The sequence below is a fragment of the Centroberyx gerrardi genome, chromosome 7 (genome assembly GCF_048128805.1).
Source record: "Centroberyx gerrardi isolate f3 chromosome 7, fCenGer3.hap1.cur.20231027, whole genome shotgun sequence".
In the NCBI taxonomy this organism is placed as follows: Eukaryota; Metazoa; Chordata; class Actinopteri; order Beryciformes; family Berycidae; genus Centroberyx; species Centroberyx gerrardi.
This window is the reverse complement of record NC_136003.1, coordinates 3008636-3022982: the sequence shown is the minus strand read 5'-3', so window position 1 is coordinate 3022982 and position 14347 is coordinate 3008636. Positions and strand designations below refer to the sequence as shown.

Genomic DNA, 14347 nt, shown 5'->3' with positions numbered 1-14347 from the left:
TCTGCTTCCCGTGATCCCTGGCCAGTGTGTCCATTGTGCCACCCACTGAATCAGCAATAAGGAATAGGCCTACTTATATTTCTCTATTCACAAACATTGTGAGCCACCCTGTACTCTTCACAGGCTGGCTCATAAACCACTATCAGTCCTCAATACTGTTATCCTAAATTTGATGGCTGATGAATTGCCTATGTGTCCAGTTTTGCCAGGATTCATAGCAGGCGATGAAGCAACCTGAGGCTGAAGCTGAGCATCACTCTCACTCATAATGCTGTCGCCTGGCAACGACATCCCAGATGCGAGAGAAAAACTACTATTCCTGACCCGAGTAAACGGCGTAGGTAGACAGCAGTAGGTGAGATTAAAGGTTATGCACAAAAATGACACCTGAAACTATTTTTGTTTCGTTTTCTCGGAAGAGGCAAACCTCTTGCACCAATTAGCAAACGTCGAAGGCCGACAGAGGGCGCTGTAATAAAACTAGGGAGAATCTGCTGCTTCCCCAAGAACGAAGAAGGCCGACTAAACATTAGCTATAGCAGCGACTTGCTAACCGATTCATGAACGTTGAATAAACATATAGTGAGAAGTAAGCTTGAGAACGGAGGCGGTTACCGCTGCCGGCGGGTCATGCAGCTCTCTGAAAGGTAATGAGCCGTAAAGCCCCGGGGTCTCGGCTCAGCGGCGCCCACAAACTGCAGCCACACTGGAATGACTGGCACCCCAGGTTGGTGTCCCGCCCCGGGGGAGGCTGGTTAGAATAGACCGGGGACTCACTGGGCCTAAGCACAACTGCTTTATTTAGCTGTGGCCACATGGGAGGGAAAAACTTGTTGGATTTTGCCACCAGCAAGTTAAATAGTCAGCATTATGTGTATCATGTACACTTTGAGATTAACGTTAGTCAGCGTTGTTAAATTCAACGTTAAGTCACTGCGTCTTATACAGGGCTGATTGTTTACGTGCGCCTCACTGATTCCAGATAACTGACTTCTCTTTGCTGGAGCATTCCTCGTGTTGTGAACTTATGATCTAGTAATTTGTTAATTGGTTGGCTGCGAATATATCATACGCCTTCATTTGGTAATTTATCTGATATGGTTATTTTATCACGCTATTGAGAGACAAACTTCCAAGTGCAATTTGCCTTAGTGCACAAGGAAGGCATTTGGCTTCATTAGCATGATGGTGCCACTCATTCGGTTAGCTAATAGCAATTAGCCACCAAGCCTTACACGTTGGCTAATGTGGTAGCTGTGCTAGCGGTAACGTTAGCCTCACGAGTCCTGATAACGATTCAAGACAGTGATTTTGTACAAGGCTCCGTCTAGCACGGCGAGACGATACACGTCTATAATGAGATGTGGTTGTCATCACTGAGCAATGTTAGCTCTCTCTGTTAATGTTAGCTGGTTAGCCTCCTAGCCATCCTTCTCTGCTGTTAGCTTTAGCAAGCCAACTAGCTGGGAGAGACACCACCCTTCTCTAGCAACTTCCCCAAGGAACTTCCGGGCATGTTTTTTAAACATTTGCACACAAATCTATGGAAATATTCGTGTTGCAGCATTTTTGAGTTCATAAAAGATGACTTTGAACATTGACACAGGACTTGATAGAAGATATAACTTGTGAGCAGGGACTGTTGTTATAGCCCTCATGTCTTGATATTTTTAGTTATAGTAGCTTAAAAGTATTCTATTGTCAAAACTAGATATCAATGCTCAGCATCAAAACTCATAACCCAATAATCTTGAAAGTAATCTGTAGGCTACAGGTTTTCAGTTTTCAAAGTAATCTGGTAATTAAACCTGCAATAAGTGATATCAGAATTTATAACCAATCCTGAAACTAATGTGTGCTATGTGGAGAGTTTATAATGATTTAAACCAATATCCACACACGTGGGCCAACTGTGTTGCTGTTTTAACTTATTTTCTAAAGCTTGTTGTCAAATTCCGCTCTGGAATGAAGCTCCTCCTGGGCCATTCAGTAGCTTTTCTTTTTTTAAAAACTAGCCTGGCACCTCCCTCGCTGTTTAAAGGCAGCCCATGTAACCTTCATAGGGAGAAAGATCTGTCAAAGCGAGACTGTTAACTGGCTACACGTAGGTATGTTTAGCTTTTATCCTTTATGCACGGTGCTTTTCTAGGTTTGTCCTTAGTAGGTCTCTGTAGTGCAGTGGCTTTGAGGTGCTTTATTTACAAAGGTGTTGCAGTTTCTGGCATCCTCTAATGGTCTGAATCTTTTGCTTATCGCAGCTTTAAGATGTATATTTTGAATGGAATCAAGGTGTCAGAAAGACTGTAAAGACACCAAATTATAGATTGTTCACCAAAAATATTCCTTAATGTAAGGAAGAAATTTTGCTCTGAACTGTAAGTCATAGTAATATTGTGATAGAATTTTTATGAAGCAAAGTTTTACTAAAAAAAAAATTCCACAGTTGTATTTTGAAGGCAAAAATCTGCAATCCAAAGGTATTGCTGCTGTCCTAGCACAGAATTTACAGCTAACATCTACTCTTAAAATGGATTTTCGAAACACACACACCTATAATCTAAGCCTATTATGTATTTCCCTAACATTACAAGCCAGCATAATGTAACTGAGATATAGTATGACTAATACTGTGAAAAAACATCCAGTTTTTTAGTAGTAAGATTTTGTCTGTGTGTCCATATATTTAGAGTTGACAGTGTGTCATCCAGCCAGGACGGAGTGAAGTCCAGAGAGCTCAGTGCAGCAGTGTTTGACGTGTTGCCCTCCGACTGCCCTGACCAGCAAGCACTGCCCAACGATGCCTACGCTGCCGCAGATACACTCCAGGAAGAGGGTGAGGGCTCCGTTACTGCTGCTGGTTCAAGATGAATGTCTCACTTAACATATTAGGTTTGGGCTGAGATCAGGTTCATAAATAATGCTGAAAGGTAGGCTACTGTTAAAGAGAAAGCCAACCCTAAAACCCTTTAACACTGTTAAAAACATGGTTATTGATGATGCACCTTGAAGTTCTGGGTCCATTTTGTTTGGTGGTGTACTTTTCATATTCCCCTGGATAACTGGCCAAATGTAGACATTGTGATCTCACATCAATATTCCCAGCATAGCTACAATGGAGGTTGATAGCAGAAAATGTTTCAGCTAAAATAAATAATAATAAATAATAATAATAATAAATAAAATGGTAAATGTCAGGTTTTGCTGTCAGCCCCTCAGAATCAAAGAGCAAGGGCTTCTTTCTAGGCCCACCGTTTTGTACTGACAACAATCATACAGGGAGAACTCCATTGCAAAAGAGGCAGAGATACCAATTTCTCCACAGACAGTAGCCTAGATTGCAGTGCAGCCACAAATGGCTAGGTAGCTTTATTCATATGCCCATACACCCACTTTTGATTGAAGCAACAAGTTCATGCTCCTCTGGGGGTTATCCAAAGGCGTTCTGGAAAACAAAATCACTAAATAGAGCATTGTAATTGTTATACCTTCAGTATGCTTGCTGGGTAAGCAGGGAGCAGCTTAGAGCAGAGCCATAAACACCAAACATAACTGCATTATCATTTGTTGCTATAAATGGTTTATCTTGTGACTAGAGTGTTCCTGACTGAACAGAAATAGAAATAGATGAGGCAGGTTGAGGGAAGTGGGTGCACAAAAAATTGCAACACTTAATCACAAAATAACTCCTGGAATGCATTGAACACAACAGACTGATGATATCTAACAGTGTAAGAGTATCTGAGGTTGATTGTTTCCTTTTAATTTAAGAATAGATCATCACCTATCAATAGGGAACTTCTCCCACCGAGTCTTTGACATGTTGAAATTCACTTGAGGCCTCATCCCTCCTAGGTTACTGTATTTTGACTCATAATGGTGTCGAGCGTGGATCTGATGTGGATCTGGTACCTGCATTATTAAATGCTCTGCCAAGTCTTTACAATCAATACTAAAATGGAAGAACAAAAGTCATAACTCTAAAAGTGGAGTCCAGGCAGCCCCAGGGGTTCTTGAGATTGTTTGGCAATTCTAATTTATGCTAGTTAATAGTATATCCTCACTGCTGTTTTATGTGGTAGATGTTTGCAATGGAAAAAAGCCACAAATTGCAGTTTAACTCGTGGTCCCATTTGCACTGTATACAATTATCACATTCTGTACTAAATCGTATCTAAAATGTTGTCTACAATGCAAATGGCCTTGTAGAACTATTGGGGTTCTAGTAGAGGTGCACCGATACTATCTGTAGTAGTGATGCGCGGGTCAATCCAAAACCCGCGGGTCCCGCAGGTTTATCCGCGGGTGGGGCGGGTCAGGGTTAGGGTTGGGTACCGAAACCCGGTACCACTATGGCAACGGTTCCTATACGACCAGTACCTACCGGACCAAATTACAACGCAGATTACGGTGCCTCATTTCGGTGCCATGCCTGAGCTGCCGATTGAAATATCTGTCCTCCGGTGCTCCGTAACCGCCGCACGGGCCATTGGGAGCGCACCGTTTGAAACCCTCTGTATGACGTGCCTGCCGCTTTTCTCTCCTGTGCGATTTGCCTTCCAACTTTTGGTCGAAAGCCAAACAGCAGCGCCGCTCGTCAATGTCACATTTTGGTCGCTTAGCCAATCAGATAAAAGAAGAGGCGGGTCTTAAAAGTTTTCACTACCGATAACGTCCGGTTCATACAAACTGACAGTTATTTGTTAATATGCAACATGTGAAAAGTATATGAAGATCATATCGATGCACCTCTACAAACAATATTTGTCTCATTGGAGAGGATCATGGTGGAGCTACAGTGCAAGATGAACTGGAGCACTTAGCTAACGAATCCTGTCTCCCCATTAGATCTGCTTGTGTGGTGGGATGAGAGAAGCTAAAGTCAGTTGGCCTGGTGTCACCTGTGCACCCGCTCCCTCACTGCCGGTTGAGCATGTTTTTTCTGCTGCGGGTATAATTGTTAACAGGCTTCAGATCTGTCTCTCATCTGAGCATGTGGATTTGCTTATATCCTTTAACAAAAACAGGCCATTCAAGTAAAAGACTGGAAATTTGTGAAGGCTAAATCAATATGATTTGATCAGACGGGCCTACTTTTACTTATTGGCACTTAATGGTATAGTTGTTTCAGCTGAGCTGCCGCATTTAACCAATGCAATTTTGATTTCAACAAATTGGGGCATTTTATGCACATTTTTCATCTTTAAATTGAGCAAATATTTTGTAGTGTTTGCGCATCATTTTTAATTGGATATGTTGTCATATAAAGTTTTGTTTACACAGCGCGTTTAACCCGGTATGTGGTCTGTGTAAATGAAAGCCAGGAGCAAATACCATGGTAACCATGGTAATCATCTCACGTAACAACAAGCGTACCATCACTTGTGCTTAAGTTGCTTGTGGAAGCTGGGCTATCAGCGGGAAACTGTGGCAAACAGTCAATTTAGAAAAGCTGTGTAAAGACACCATAAGATGGCAAGACGTAGGCTAGAAGTATTAATGATAAGCCTATACCTTTATTAAGCCATGAGTTAGTTTCCATGTGTTTTTGCGAATTGAATGTATAGGCGTACATTCAGTGTTCTAAATGGGAAACGTGTTTTAATCTAAATTTAGATTAGCAGTATTTGAGTTAGGGATGGGACAATAACCGGTATTACTATATATCACGGTAAAAAACAATAACGGTTATCACTGCCGCTCCATTTTTAGTACTGTTACCACCACAATAACTGGCAATTTGTTAGGAGGCTGAATAGCAAATGCAGAAAGTCACTTTTCCCCATAAATATTTTACATATATTTTACAGTGTTACATTAAAATGTGTTTAAAAAAAAGAGAAATGTCTTGCTATTGACATTATAAATTAGTTAAGTAAGTTTATGTGTGTGTGAATAAACACAGTGAAATGGATCCTGAATTTCCCCAAGGGGATCAATAAAGTGCTATCTTATCTTATCTCATATTACATCAGTTTAGCCTCTTTATGTTTTTTTGGACTAGTTGGGTAGTCGGTTACATAACTTTAAACGGTAATAATATTATTAAATGCAATTCCCATCCCTATTTTAAGCTCACATTTGCCTGGTGCTGTTGAACATGTTGATGTGAACTTGTTATGCAGGTAATATATCAGTGTAATTCAGCATGTCTTGTGCCCCCCAGGTGGATATGAAGCTGGTGGAGGTGCCTGTGATACTACATTTGGTTGGAAGTCGCTGGGGCAAGAGTTGAGGCTCAATGACGTGACAACGGATTTGACTCCTTTTCAGCATGGAATTCGTGCTTTAGCTTCTAAGGACATGAGGAAGTCGCAGGGTAAGGCCTTTGACTGATGTTCAGTGTTCAGATGCGATGAGTGTAATGAGAAAATGGCAATGGCTACTAGGGCTGCGACGATTCTGAAATTTTAGCTGACGATTATTAGTCACACAAATAATCGCGATCAATGATTTACTTCAATGCAGCTGCTCAGCCAATCTGGAACGGAGCTGGATCAGAGCCATAGGCATGGTTTCTGTATTTGTCAGACTAGGCAGCGGTCTGTTGCATATTTGAGCCATATAACTGACAAGATTTTGCTTATTATAGTAATTTATCATCATATCAGTAATCAAAATAGAGGATACATAAACCAATGTGACTTAAATAAATGTTGGAGATAAGGTTATGGATAGCCACGGAGAAGCCTTCTATTTGGCGACAGTAAGCCAAAAAAAAGTGACATGTTCCTCATGTTTATAGATAATAAACAGATGGTTGGACATGGTGATATGACAAAACAATATTACCTAAACAAAATGAATGAAGTAATTAACCGCACAGAGGCATACTAAGACAAAAGTGTGTTGGACAACCGCGCTATACCAAAATCACAACCTAAAATCACGGCGTGCCCATAATGTTCGGACTTACCCCACAGCACACTCAATACATTTCTGCACAAAAAAAATGCTTACATCCTCACCCCGGGGACTTACATGCTTCCTTCTCAAGGAGAGTAGACTATATATGGTAGTATTCCACAATATCGCAATAAATGAACAGTGACCATATTTTAGGCTGCAGCTAAACTGATACAAACATCACTGAGGGAAGCCTAATATGAATATCAGCAACAGATGGGTAAATATGAGACTCAAAAACAACTACACACGCAAAAAAATGTGTTTTAGAAAGAAACTTAGTTTTAATTGATTTTCCTTTAGGCATATGTCTTTTGTCTTTTTTTCCCTGCGCACTGTGCATGATATAATAAAGTGCACATAGCCTTTGTGTGCCCTATTATTTAAGGTATAATAAAAAAAATTGTTTGCATATGTTGTAATTGAACGAAATAATGATTTGCACAATAGCAGACCCACTTGAGAATTTTAAACAAACACTAAATCTTCACAGTGGGGAACGACCGCAAGAAAGAAGCAGCCGTCCTACTTAAGTGCTCCGGTCCAGACTGTCGTGGTACACATTAAGCCCGATAGGCACACGCCTTAATAGCCTATTGTTGGGTATTAAAGACTAGTGTTATATTGAGAATACTGTAAAGATTATTATAACTAATCGTGGAATCAAGGGCAAAAAAAAATGTAATGTGTCAGGAGTGCTCCATCGGGACCCGTTGCAACCGGGACGAGCAACCACTACACCTAGTCTATTTGACCGACTAAGATAAAATAACATGGAAAACTAAGCAAAACTAGATAGTTGTGTTCACTTGCCCAGAGGTAAAATGTAGACAGGCACAACACAACCGGCAGACCGCAGTGGAAGAACGGACCCGGTGTAGCAGCTTAAACGACTTACTAATTACTAGGGATGCACCGATTTTTTTTTCACTGCTGATTCGATACCAGAATTTTGAGTATGAACCTAAACAGAGTACCGATTCCGATATTGACCCCTTTTTTTTCCTCTAGAAGTACACAGCTGCATACAACATGTAAATAACATGGGAACAACAATTCTATTGTTGAAAAACTGCAGCAGGGCAAAAGAACTGACCAAAATAGGAATGACTATTCCTAGGATATATAAAAGACTGCTGCAATATAGAAAACAATACTAAAACATTCAGGCAGTCTTTGGTTATATTTTTCTCTTAATTTAAAACCAGATAATCTTCAGTGTAAATAACTGACCAAAAAATAAATGAATAAATAAAGTATGCTACTGTTACATAACATAGGGATACAGCGCAAAAAAACTCGCAAAAGAGCAATAAACTGACCAAGATACTAAGCCCAAGGACACTCAATGTAAGTTTGAGCCAAGGAGCAGGCAAATGAAGTTCTTGATAACGGTGAGTTGGATAAAGATCTTTGGGATGCTAGTAATGGCATAGCCATCTAGTAATGGCATAGCCATCTAGCATCCCTTTGGGGCTAAAATAATTCCCAACCGCAGACATGTTTACATCCGCACATTGCCTGCACACTCTCTTTCTTTTTCCAACTTCTTCACTCACTCGCGCCACGTCACGTGCAAACAGGCATGTTTTACGGCAGGCGACCAGTTTATTACTCCGAGGGCTCTTTTTTTTTGAACCAGCATTTTAGGCCAATATCAGTAGGACATGTGGGATACACATATCTCCCACTACAGTATCTCCCACTTGCCATCACGATATCTCCCACTATGATACACTATGATATCTCCCACTTGCCGTCACGAATTTCAGACGTACATCAAGACAGGCGGCAAACATGACAGCGAATCCACCCATGTCAGCAGGCCAAGGTAATAAAAATCCAAATTATCAGTTATATTCACACTAATACAACCAACTCTACTTGAGAAAAATGAGCAGTATAGGTTGCAGTTTGTTTATGGTTGATTGTAAATTCATAACTAAAAATATTTTGGATTTGGGCATCAAACGAGTTAAACGCATTAATGCTTCCAAGTTGTATCAATGAGATGTTGACGTGAACGCGGCATTAATCACACTTTAACCGGTGGTGTCAGTGGCCAGAATTCACTGGGGGAACCCACCTCTTTTGGGGTGTCTGGTGGTATGATCACCTGGTGAATTTGTTTTACATTTTTTTGAGTATTTTGAATAGAATTGAAATATTTCAAACTGTCAGTATTGCTCTGTATTTATTTTTCCTGAGACTGATGACGGATACCGCATTCTGGTTAAATTTTTTTCGTCAAATATCGCTGTTCTGGTGTGTTCCGGCCCAATGACCCCCCTGACTATAACTAACTAATGCTTTAAGAGAGCCTGGTACACAGGCTTGATTCAACAGAGTGGGATTGAGAACAAGTTATTCCTTTTGACAACTCATGTAATAATATAATGTATGCTACTTTTCCGACAGTTTTATCTCAAATAAGTGATGCTGAATTCAGGTGTTCCTTGTTCCTTATGGTACTTGATGCACTAATTGGCTAATTTATCACACTGCCATCATATATTTGGTATCACAATCAAAAGGTGTCAAAAGGTGAGAAGTCAGTCCACATCAAACCACTTAAGCCAGGTATCGTTTTATTAGGTAACGTTGTTTGATCATTGTACTTTATTTTACAAATTGGTCATCCAACCAGTGGTTTTCAATCATGGTCCATTGTGACCCAAGAGTCTGCAGTTTTTCGTTCCAACCAATCACTAAATCAGCTCAATTCACAGATAAGTTCCTCCTCTCTGGTTGTAGATGTAATTTGTGAGAAGTTGCGAACAGCTTGGTGTATGCTAAATTGACTGAATCGCCTCGGACTTGGAACTCTGGATCCCTGTCATAGCAAACTTAGTGTATGCTCTACCAACCGAGCTAAACTGAAAGTGATGCAGCGGCATGGCTCATAGAGTCTTTATATCTGTGTCCTGTAATGGCAGATTTCAAAATTTTTTATTTTTTTAACGAATGACCGACTGACCAACAGGCTGACTTATACTACTGCTGGTCACAGCTATAAACTGCTATTGACGATGTACCTTGCATTTCTGGGCCCGTTTTCTGGGCATGTTCAACAATCATATAGGGGAAAAATTGTAGAAGAGGCAGAGAGACCAATTTCTCCACCGATAGTGGCTTCAATAGACCATAATGCAACGCAGCCACAAGAGATGTTTAGTTTTGAATAAGGGGTACAATGTTTGCCTTTTTCTCGACTGGAAAAACCTGCTTTGTTGCTCTTACTATTACTATCACCATTACTCTCTCCACCTGCACACATAAACACAGCTGATTCAAACAAGTTTAGTTCTCTCTTTCCTAACTCCAGTAATGCATGAAATAGCACAGATTGATTGATATCTAACAGTTGAAGTGTATCCAAGGTTGGAATTTTCCTTTTAATCAGTGAAATCAACTGCTGTAGTGATTGGTAGGAATGAAAACCTTCTGACTGTTTTTTGTCTGCTCATGACACATGGCTGAGAACCACTGCATTAGAGTGCAGATTTCCATCAGTGCAGCCAATGTCAATGTATTGTTGTTGTCCATGCAGACAGAGGGATGGCTCACTCGGACGAATCTCGGCTGGCCAACCTCCTGCGACGAGTCTCCCGGGAGGACGACCGCGACCGCAGGCTGGCCACCCTCAAACAACTGAAGGATTTAATCAGCCATGCCGAAAACAAAGTGGTTAGTCATCTTGCGATGAGATTATCTATCTGTTGGTTTACTGGTTTCCTGAAAATTCTTGCCTTTACAGAATTTTTTTAATTTATTTTTTTTCTTCCTCTCTCCCAGGGTCCACATCTTACACATTTTTTTTTTAGCTAAAAAGACCAATTCATATCATTAGAAAGTAGAGGCAGCATTAGACATTATCTACAAACAGCAAAGTGACTGAACTTTAAAGTACAAATTCAAGTGTCAAAAGACAGGTAGCACTATGACCTTCAGGACAGACAAATCTCTATTTCAATTTGTTTTGGATCATATGTGAAGAAAAGAGAAGAGAAAATCCAAGGCACTCTCCTGAAGTTAAAAAACATGGACATGTTTCATTGTTCTCTGCACCCTGAAGAAGGCCTGGTTGGGCCGCAATGCGTTTTAGTACGTTTTAACATGAAATAGCCAAGTTCAATAAAGGCTTTTTAACTTCAGGAGAGTGCCTTGGATTTTCTCTTCTCTTTTCTTCACATATGGACTCCCCACATGTCCAATGCGCACCTCCAGTGAACACGTCTGAAGTCCATGCAGCGTTCCTCTTCTGATCACCATTGTTTTGGGTCATGTCAAGAGAAACGTGCTAACATTTTGGTCTTAATGGCCTTCATCAGACCATGAAAAGGAAATGGAAGTCATGTCATATGTTAACAGGTGATTGGCTGTAGAGGGTCACATGGTTTTCAGGGTTTTTCCCGGCTCAAAATGAGGCAGAGGTGGTACTTTAATCGTGATCACGTGCACACCTGTGCATGTGCGCATGCACAATGCCTTCATTTGGCTCAAGCACCACTGTCTTCAAGCAATGTATTTAAGAATTTTTATAATTCTACGGGTGAAGAAAATTACAATTATATCACTTGGGGGGGCTCTGTTTAACATAAAATTAAATATAACTGTATTCATGTACACAGTTCACAAAAAGCGGCCCTGTTACATGGCAGTTGAATATAAATATAAAATAAAAGCCATTGTTTTCACAGTTCCCAACCAGCAAAAAGTGGCCCTGTTACAGGGAGCTGAACACTTCATTTAATTCACAACCAGAGGCAGAAAATTTCAGCCTACTGTTTTTAATTTTATAAAACTGCTTTAGGCACTCCTTGTAGTCCAACGACTCCTGGAGCCTCATTTATAAAACATTGCCTGCGTGCAAAACCAGCTTGAAACGTGTGTGCGCCACTCTTCACGCAGATTTTTAGCGCTCTGTTCACCATTTTATATGTCACATGGGTGAAAGTGCGCCGCAATGAGTTAGACTGCAGACTCTCAATTGGGAGACCCGAGTTCGATTTCCGGCAGGAACGAAAATTCAAAGTCGCGGGGCTGTTAGACTCTTAGTTTTGTTGGATTTATAAAAGCAAACTGCCAATTTCCTGCGCTATATTAGATGTGGCGTCAATGGAGGGAGCATTTAGATTGTCAAAGAAATTGTCAGTGAGCAAAGAATTACTCTGGGGTTAAGACATATACAAGGACAAATAGAAAGATCTGAACTTGGTGTTAATCTCTTGCTGGTCAGAGGTAACAGTGCCAGAGGAGTTGCGGATCTGAGTGATATAGTTCTGCGCTGCCCATTGTGTCAGCTGTAGAGCGAGGGTCTGGCTGGCCTTATCAACATGTTCAAAAAAAGTACTGCGTAATTTTAACAGTAAAAGTTCTACTTGGTTACATGAAAGTAAATCAAATTCATTTTGCAGTCTTAACCTTCCTTACAGATGTCAGTGGACAGAGACATTGCATATGTTTTTCAGATTTGAGATATCATCTGATATTTCTGAAAGCCTTCTATTAACATGAGCTGTGTATAAAATACTTTGACCACGCAGGCAGGTCTTCAGTGTTTTCCACAAAACGGGGAATGGTCAGGGGTAGAGTTTGTTTCAAGAAAAAAGGATATCTGTTATCCAGTTAATAGGCTGTGAAATAGGCTACATACAGCAAAGCGGTCCAGATCAGGTAGAGTTAGGCGTCCCACCAGGCGCAGCAGAATGCAGCGTGGGCAGAATTTGGGCCTGGTAAAATTCAGTTGTCGCTTGTGGGGTTAGATCTTTGGAAGGTTAGTCGTAGTCAGGTTGGGTGAAGTACTCCAAATCAGATTCCAGCACTGTGTAGTTGAGTTTTCATCTTTAATCATCATCTTTAAAAGCAGCTCTGCATCTTGCCAGCTCAACTGAGAGGTCAGGAATTTGTCTGCCTTTGTAAAAAGGTTTGCCACGCTCATAAAGAATTTTCATGATCTTTTTCTTGGTCCAATAAGTGGTGGAGATGCACAATCATGACCCTTGGGGAAATATGTGGTTCAGGCTTCGCGGCTAATGAGTGATGAGTACTTGGACTGAAAGATTCAGTAACAAATAGCTTTCTATAACAAATATTCAAATATGCTCTGAATCTCAAGTGCACTAATAGGCTGTGCTAATAGTTGATAGGATAGGAGGATTTGGAAGCCTGACACTGTTGTTGCCTGTCAGACTGGCTCTAGATAAACTCTTTTTTTAGATGCAGTTCAAGCTCTAGTTTTGAGGTGGTGATGAGACCACACACACACACACACAGTCTTTATGCAGCTGTCAGTGTGGGAGTCTTGTTGGAATGTGTCAACTAGGGTCAAGTGTTTTCCCCTCCCACAGGCCCTGGTCAAACAGTTGGACACCATCCTCAGCACCCTGAATGACATTTTGAATGAAAGGTAAGAGAAAACTCTGCTGTATTCCAGTGTTACTCTGGAGGCAGGACTTTGTTCGTGCTGTGTTCATGTCATATCGGATTTAAAACTGAGCAGCTCACTGGGGAAAAACGTTCACCTCAGCCTCTTAGTGGTAGTTGCAAGTAGGACGTGGGATTTTTTTTGTAGGCTCCGTTATCTCCCGCATGGTGTCATGAATCATGGAAGTGTATCAACACAGGCAGCAAACATAGCAATCCACCAATGTTGACAGTTAGCGACGGGATGGTATACAGAAATTCAGTATATCACAATACAAAAATGTGACAATATGTATCGTGGGGAAGAAAAATGATTTGTGATATTGGCTACATTTTATTCTGCTGTAGTAATCACAAATTGGACGGCTTGCCCATCACAATTTCACTATCAATTTCTCTATCCAAGTTATATTATGGATTCACCCTGACCGCCGCCGCGTCCGCTGCAGATCCTCCATGTGAACGGGATAACAGTTTTTATAAGAATCTTTTCAAATTTGGTATGGACATTGATGACCCCTAGAGGAAGAACTCTATTGATTTTGATGTGTTTATGATTATTATAACTATTATTAACTGATTAAATTCATGTCCATGCTATTTGGACCCATATCTCACCAATGGTGCATTATAGTGTATTGAAATTTGTCAGGAGAATTGTTCAGGCTATTGGGGAGATTTGTATGAAGTTTGAACTTTTGATGATAATTATTAATAAAATAGTTAATGTTATTGAGTTAATTTATTATTCAGTGTTAAAAAAATAGTTAAGGTACATACCCTTTATTATTGGGGAGACAATCCCTAGAGGATTATATCCATTCCATGTTCAGGAGTAATAATAATATAATTAACTGGTTAACTTTTTTAATTTGTGATATAAAAATAGTTACGGCATGCAAGCTTTATTATTATGAAGATTAGCCCAGAAGGTAAAATTTTATTATTTGGCAAAATAAAAATAGTTGGGACATACAACCAATATAATTGGGAAGATTAACCTTGGAGTCTTATTCTT

General features: G+C 40.4%; 1 protein-coding gene across 1 annotated transcript in view; it reads left to right on the top strand.

The window, feature by feature from the left end:
• Positions 1–512: 512 nt before the first annotated feature.
• The window catches only part of smg1 (SMG1 nonsense mediated mRNA decay associated PI3K related kinase), a 95740-nt gene continuing 81905 nt past the window's right edge, over positions 513–14347 (top strand). The window contains exons 1-5 of the mRNA XM_078284825.1: positions 513–727; positions 2688–2833; positions 6164–6316; positions 10454–10590; positions 13254–13312. Of these exons, the coding sequence (XP_078140951.1) occupies positions 651–727; positions 2688–2833; positions 6164–6316; positions 10454–10590; positions 13254–13312 (572 nt within the window). The 5' untranslated portion in view covers positions 513–650. The remainder of the gene's footprint in view (positions 728–2687; positions 2834–6163; positions 6317–10453; positions 10591–13253; positions 13313–14347) is intronic.